This window comes from Otolemur garnettii, unplaced genomic scaffold (genome assembly GCF_000181295.1).
Source record: "Otolemur garnettii isolate 467f Iridium unplaced genomic scaffold, OtoGar3 scaffold00005, whole genome shotgun sequence".
NCBI classification, from domain to species: Eukaryota; Metazoa; Chordata; class Mammalia; order Primates; family Galagidae; genus Otolemur; species Otolemur garnettii.
In genome coordinates this window covers 33,001,547-33,009,639 of record NW_003852400.1, presented here as the reverse complement: position 1 = coordinate 33,009,639, position 8,093 = coordinate 33,001,547, and the positions used below count along the sequence as shown (strand labels likewise).

Sequence of the window (8,093 nt, the reverse complement as noted above, 5' to 3'; positions counted from 1 at the left end):
AGCTTGCCGAACTTCTTTCTGGGCTCAGCTCCCCGTCTTTGACTTCATAGATTCTGATTCCAACCAGTTTTTCTTCCTTTGTTCAGGAGCCTCTGACCAGGGTTGCTACCAGTCGGCCATCTTCCCAGAATCCCCCGATCATGTTGATATTTCACTGAGGATCATTAAGAAGCGAATTACTAGAGATCTGTATGATTACTTGTTACTTGATGTATGTGGATCTTTTCCATTATTGATGCACATTCTGCTGTTCAGCGTATTTAGAATGTCTTCTAACCTACATCTTAGAGATATTATGAGGATAAATAAAATACTATTTGATAATTGTACCTTGACCACTTCAAGAAGAAAGATGGAATGACATGCTCCAAATTATGACTGATATTTCCACATTGCACTATAAGATTTGGTGTTGTGGCTAGTTGTTATGTGTTGTGCATTTTGTGTTTATCTTATATATAATATAAAAATACATTTAAAGCTGTGCATATTTTAAGTCCTATCAACGTGATTTCTTTATAGATCCCATGCTTATAGACTAAGCATGATAGAAAATAAAAGAAGAGCATTACTATTGCCCTTGAGGACATTATACTTAAGTAGAAATAAAAAGGTTAATAAATACACTATATTTTTGAATATGTCAGTCTGACCTTGAACTTTTATGGTCCAGTCACTAAATTTTTCGATTGCTCAAAGGTGGTCACTTAATTTTTTTAGGATTACTGTGTTCAATCATACTTAGACTTCAAGGACACACGTGAAACAACTTATTAGACACAAGTTCATATCTAAAATGGTTTTATAGCAAGGTTTTAGTTTATCTTTTTATCACCTTATGAGGAATTAAAATTTTTATTCATATTTTATAAGAAGGCAATTAGACACTTTCCCAATTAGGCTGTAAGTTACTTGAAGGAAGATGAGAAAAATAAGAAATGTATCTTACTCTGTTGACGTGAGATAAATCTTGTTGGGTGTCTATTTGTTCCATGTCTAGCCTGGTACCCAGAAAAATATTTACTCAATAACTATGAATATCATGAATAATATGATTGCACGTATTTCAATGAATGAATGAATACTCTCTTACTTTTTTTTTTTCTTTTTTAGACTCCCAGGAAGGAAATTACAAGTCAGAAGTCAACAGTAAGCCCAGGAAAGAAAGGACAGCTTTTACTAAAGAGCAAATCAGAGAACTTGAAGCAGAATTTGCCCATCATAATTATCTGACCAGACTGAGGCGGTATGAGATAGCGGTGAACCTGGATCTCACTGAAAGACAGGTAATGCTGCCCATTCTCATTACACAGTCTTCTAAATTACTTTAAGACAACAATCTTCTCTTCTCATTTTTGAAATACCTGGATCTGAGGTTCTTGAATATCACTTGGAAAACAAGTGTACTATTACGTGATGAAGTTTTTGCCAGCAAAATGATAAAATTAAGAATAATACAAGGATATTTTAAAAGAACCCTACATTTGTTGAGTTTAAGAAAGAACGCTTCCTTTTGAGAACGTGCTCTTCCTCTATTTTTATGTTATAAAGCATTATTTCTTTCACATTATGATGGCATATAAAGAGGAATTAAGTGTATTTATATTTTAAAATCTTATTTGGCAAAGTAGAAGGCTGGCCCCCCAGAATAGTTTCCTATACTGTTCAGAACAGTGTGTGGTATGTTGCAACAATACATTAACCCTCAAACTTCAACGGAATGCAACCCTAACGTGCATTATTTGTTCACTCTCCATATTAATGTTACGAGTTCCAATAATCACAGATCCAAACTGACCACATGGTATCTCGACTTGAGGTGTCCTAAGTAACCACAGGCAAGAACTGGAAGTTCATGCACTGACCTTTAAATGTTTTCACCTGAAAATGACCCATGTCACTTCCAGTTAAACTCTAATGTCTAGAATAGGCAAATGGTGCAACTTAGGTTCAAGAAGGCTGGAAAATAATGAAAAAGCAAAGATAGATATATCGTAAGTAAGTATCCCCTTCGCCTTAATTTTGAAATTCTTTTGGTCTCAGTAATTCCAAATTCTGATACCCATTCACAGAATACTTTGGCATTATTAGTGTTCTATTTATCCCAATTAATATGTCATGACTAATTTTTTTAATTAATCACCTTTTATGTCTCTTTCTTGGGTTTTATTTGGAGGACAAATGATTTGCTCAGTCGTGTTCCCACTGTACTCCTTGTATAGATTCTGATTTTCCCTGTGAGAATGTAGCCAACTGCTGATTAACAGTTGCTAATCTTTATAAAAACATTCCTGAAAGGCAAGTGCAAACATCTTTATGGACAGTGCAGTTATGATTGGCACTCTTAGGGCTGGCATTTTATTTCCTCTTTCACTGTATGTACCTCCTCCAGGGATCCCATTGGAACCAAAGAAATATCAACAGGGTGTGGACAAATGAATACACGTCTTAGGAAAGCAAGTTATTTTATACAATTTCTTAAATCATCTGCTTTTCTTCTGATAATTTTTACACTTCAGCCTTCAGAGGTTATTTCTGGGTAGCAGAAACATACAGAGGAACACTTTTATGTGGTTTTATTTATTGGCAGTTTATATTTTATTAAATATTATGACTAGTACCAAGTTATGGAGCACAACATTTTCCTTCTCTTGAACTTCACATACGAAATTCCTCTGTAAGGTACATTTGGCACACTGGAAAGTAGGATCCAACATCTACATCACCAGATGCCTGTTTTATTTTTACATATTTTTTTTAACTTGGAACAAGAGAAAAACAGTATGTGTCTTTTGGGGAGATTATACATTAATGTTCTTATATGGAGACAGTGAAAACCAGGAAATACAACCATGTTTTGTATAATGCATGAAGGAATCAGGAACCAGGGTTTCTTTCCAATCTGTAGAAATGACAACATGCGGTACCACGCTCTTCGCCAAGAGCAAAGTCAAGATTCTGTGTTTGCCAAAGTGTGATCTATAATTATCTCCTATAATTTTATTTAAGAATAATTCCTTTTCTGAGGCAGTTTTGTAAATATGGTTTGAAAATTTTGAAGTTATTTTCCATATTTCTTCTTTCTTTTCTTTTATTAAATGATAGCTGTGTACATTAATGCACTCATGGGGTACCATATGGTATTTTCATATATAATTTGAAATATTTTCATCAAACTGGTTAACATAGCCTTTATGTCATTTTCTTAGTCATATTTCTTCTTTCTAACTGACTTGATGTGCTTGAGCAAGAATTACATGTAAAAATTATATATACACACACACACAATATACATACTTAGACATACACACTATTTTTTTTTTTTTTTTTTGAGAGAGCCTCAAGCTGTCCCCCTGGGCAGAGTGCCGTGGCATTACAGCTCACAGCAACCTCCAACTCCTGGGCTCAAGCAAGTCTCCTGCCTCCGCCTCCCAAGTGCTGGGACCACAGGCGCCCGCCACAACGCCCGGCTATTTTTTGGTTGCAGCCATCGTTGTTTGGCGGGTCCGGGCTGGGGATTCGAACCCACCACCTTAGGTGTACGTGGCTGGCGCCTTAGCCGGTTGAGCTATAGGCGCCGAGCCCATACACACTATTTTAATCACTTCAAAGATTCTTGCTAAATATTGTGTCTGTCTGCCTTAGCTATATAACAAACAAGTCCGAATCTTAGTGGCTTCAAACAATAATTAGTGTTTTATTTGCTTACAATATTGTAGGTGAGAGATATGTACTAAGCTTAGTTGGATAGTTCTACTGTTGACCTTACATAGGTCTCTCATGGAGCTGCAGGTAGTTAGTGGGTTGACTAAGAGCTGGTGGGACAGCTAGTTGCTGCTACACATGATGTCATGTTCTTATGGGCTAGCCTGGTATTCATCTTCTTTTGGGTGAGCCTGGTATTTTTCAAGTGGTGATGGAAGGATTCCCAGGAGCTTTGAAAGGGAAAACTCCAGCGTGCAAGGGCTTTTCAAGTTTCTTACATCATATTTTTAATGTCTCATTATCCAAATAATGTTGTATGACCAAGGTTAGTGTCCACATCACAGGTGACAATATCCTCAGATGTCTTCCTGAAATAATCTAAGCATAGACTCAAAGGGGAGTAAAATAACAACCAAAAAAAACCTTGAGGGATCATTAGAGTATCAAACAATTGAAAATATTATATTGTATATTTTTTGCACAAGATTTTTTTTATTCCATAAATCTCTATGTACGATGTTGCAAGCAAGCATGTGTGGAATTGATATGCTTAATCAAGTCTAAGTCTTAGAAGGTTAGTCAGAAAGAATCAAATTGGTATAAAGGAAATTTGAAGATTTTCCAGTTGAAATTGTGTATTTTTCAGTAAATAACAATACCATCAAGATATAAAGTGGAAATTAATACTTTTCTTCTACTCAGATTTATATGTCATATGAAATATGAAAGAATTTTTAGCATAAATTTTAGCATAAGCATGAATATCACCCAGTAGAGAAAATTATGCAAGGCCTGCTGGATTAATTCTTTTGTGACACAAATATTTGTTGAGCTGGGTGCAAGAAATAAGATCTCATTAAAATAAAGCTAGGGAAGTTAACTCACATGGTGAGGAGGTCGAAATTGAACAAGTATTGACAACTGTAGATGTTGAATGATGTAAGAGAGAAATGACAGGGTTGTACAGGAGCCTACTCCACATGTAAAATATTCTAACATAGAATTATGCACTCTTTTTATTTCCATTATCAACACTTAAACCTTTTCTAAACTTTAAAATAATATGAAATTTTAGGAAAATAACTTAAACATACACACCAAAGAATATTATATGTATATATATACACACACACACACTTATATAACTTCATATATACTATATATATGTAAAACGTCATATTATTCAATGTTTTCCTTAGCTTTAATAGCATTTACTAAATCTCAAATATGTTTTCTCAACTTTGCCAAAGCCTTTGCGAAACAGAGATAGAATACATATGTCATGTGAAGAACAAAAAACAAGTATTAAATCATTAGCTCTATGGTAGAATTGCTTTAGAGAAGTAATTTTCTCCTAAATTAAAACTTACTTTATTTTAAACTATCCTTAGACTTAAATTCATCTGGAAATTTTACATGTTTTCCTGTAAAACATGTCTACTTACAACTAATGTTATTTTTAGCTAGCCCAGTCTTATTCATATCAATGATCGTAATATCTAACACACATTTTATGATGGGACACATAAATCCTTATAAATATTTGAAAAATGATAAGTTTTTCTGGCAGGAAAACCTAAGGTGTGTTAAATCCTTAAATGTCTCGTAGGACTTGAATTTTAAACTTCCTACCTAAAGAGTGTATAATTATCTTTGAACGTCATCTAGCCAAAGAAGACAAAAAATTAATAAAATAAAAAGAGTCTCGTTCATTCTGTGAAGTAAGCACATAAGTACTAAAGAAATTAGTTCAATGTTAGCACATAAGTACTAAAGAAATTTATTTTAGATTAAATAAAAATGGAGACCCAAGAATAGAGCTGAACTTGAAGTATTTCGATGAGCCAATGCTATTTTGTAGAACAGTTACGCATATCTCCAACCTTCGCATTTCTTACTTCCAGCTTTCAGTTTGCAAGGTATTCTCAAAATTAGCAGCTCATAATCTTCAAACAGCCAAGTCACCTAGAATATTGTGAAGAGCCAGTCAGTCTAAAGCCTTTCTTCTTCCAAAGGTACTTTTAAGTTAGACAAACTTACTCTGGCTTTCTCTTCCATTCAGATAAACTTGGAGAAAGGTCCCAGCAGCTTTTTAATATCCCCCAGTTGGAAGACGACAGAAAGCAGCTGCCTGAGAGTATAAAAGGATCGGTGAAATTGACATTTTTATAGAGTCAAGGCTGCCAAATATAGAAAAAGTGGGAGATCCCTTCACTTCACAAAGTCTTTTTCACAGAGCTAATCAAACTTGCAAAGCTGCAGATTTGTAAACTAACTAAGATCACTGGAATAAACAGAGTGAAGCATGACACCTCTGCCAAGAGAAACGGAAAATCCCACCTAGTTGGATCAGATGCCATGAGTGGAAATGCAGGGATGGTGTTGTGTTTGTTACTCATAAATCATTACCTGGCCTGATGCCAAGTATTTTCAAAACAGCTATCAATTTTTTTGGTGATTCTTAGGACAACTTTTTGTGTGCCAAATAAAGTGTTTTTCTTTTCAACACTTTTATATGACCTTCCTACTTCACAGGTTTACTTCTGTATTTTCACATGAGTACAGTTAGTTATTTAGCTAATAACTTATGTGTCTGTGACCAAACATACTATCTATTCCGTTTAATCCACGACTCCCTGTGTAGCCAGTGATTTTAAAATGTTTCATTTCTTTGGAGTGGAATTTAACAGTTACATATAGTAACAGGAAGATGTTTTCTTGGCTTCATTAGAAGTGTGCCAGTTATTTTGACATAATTTGACTCAAACTGGAAAAATAGAGGTAGCCCAAGACGGAGGAATGGATGACGGCAATGAGAGGGATCTTACTTTGAAATGCAAAGAGATATTTCTGAAAATGCTCTTTTTAAAAAATAAAGCAATACATATTGAGAATGTGTTGTTAACGCTAAAAGCTAGACTCAAGACTACTTTGCCTTCCAGTAATTTTAAAGATCAGTAATAAAGCAAGAGTCATGCAGAGGAGATCAATGTTTAATTCTTTTTTAAATTAATTTTCAGAATCATTATCTATGTAAAGTAAAAGACTGAGAAATAAGCAACTGATGATGCCTAACTGTTTATAAAAGTAAATGTTCAGGACTGAAATAATATAAAACAGAAGCCTCTCAAAATAAATCCTTACCTTTATTGAACCGGCCTTGAAATTATATAATCTATTTCTTTTAAAATGTTCTCTCTCTCCCTTCATACAGATAGAAAAGTCGACATTTAGGTGGAGATATAGAGATATGTGGGTGCATCTCCCTCTACTGTATTTATATACACACATACATATATTTTTCTGTGCATGTGTATATATGTATATATGTCTGTGTGTGTGTATATATATATATAAAAACACAAGTAAAATGAGCTTTTATTTTACAAATGTTATTGAAATCTACTTCACTGATTCTTATTGTAAGCATTTGTCGTATTGGTGTAATCAGAGACTAAGGATAGTTTTTTTCTCATCGGTCTCAGAATTTGCCAGTTTTTATTTCTAATTTTTTTCATTAAGGCAGCAAATACATTAATTTATGTTTAATAAACCAAACAGATAAATAATAACATTATGAAACATCATACAACATTGCCTCACAAGATCATCGCTTAAAGTATATTACTAAAGAAAGAAAATTCTGCTGTGAAAGGTGACTCCATGAAGATGACTCTATGATGTCCTTGCTACATGTGATATTTTCATGTCGTTTAAAATAATTCTAAAACAGAGAAACCTCTGGAAATATTGAGGCATGAGTACAACTTTTATGTTGACAATTTTCTTCAATTTTAAGAAAATGTTCTATTATCCACATATATTTAGATAGAACAATATATGCTTATATTCTATGACATCTATAAAATAATAAACCCAGGCCTAAGAAAAGCAGCAATTTCAGAGACTATGGCTGTAAAGGATTTTTTACTAATTGGTCATTATATTCATTATATTTCAATGACTCCTGATGAAAAATTCACAGATGAATTAAATTTAGAAGAAACCTTAAACTTCAGATATTTTATCACTTCTAATTTTTTGTGATTTCTATATTTTTAAAAATTTTCAAACTTTTTCCAGTTATAATCATTATTGACACTTTTTGGTGGATCAGCATATATCCATACAATAGTAATAATTGTCTTTATAAGTTTACAGTCATCTTAGATCTAAGCCCCTCAATCTAACACATGGAGTGACTAAGGTTTTACAAACAAACAAATCTTAACAAGTGGAATGACTAAGTCTTACAAACAAACTAATAAAAAAGTTAATAGTGCAGTGCCTGTGGCTCAAAGGAGTAGGGCGCTGGCCCCTCATACTGGAGGTGGTGGGTTCAAACCTGGCCCTGGCCAAAAACTACAAAAAAAAAAAAAAAAAAAAAA

At 33.7% G+C, this 8,093-nt stretch overlaps 1 protein-coding gene across 1 annotated transcript in view; it reads left to right on the top strand.

The window, feature by feature from the left end:
* Window positions 1-8,093, top strand: part of MEOX2 (mesenchyme homeobox 2) — a 78,342-nt gene that overhangs the window by 60,014 nt on the left and 10,235 nt on the right. The window contains exon 2 of the mRNA XM_023519092.1: window positions 1,114-1,286. Within this exon, the coding sequence (XP_023374860.1) occupies window positions 1,114-1,286 (173 nt within the window). The remainder of the gene's footprint in view (window positions 1-1,113; window positions 1,287-8,093) is intronic.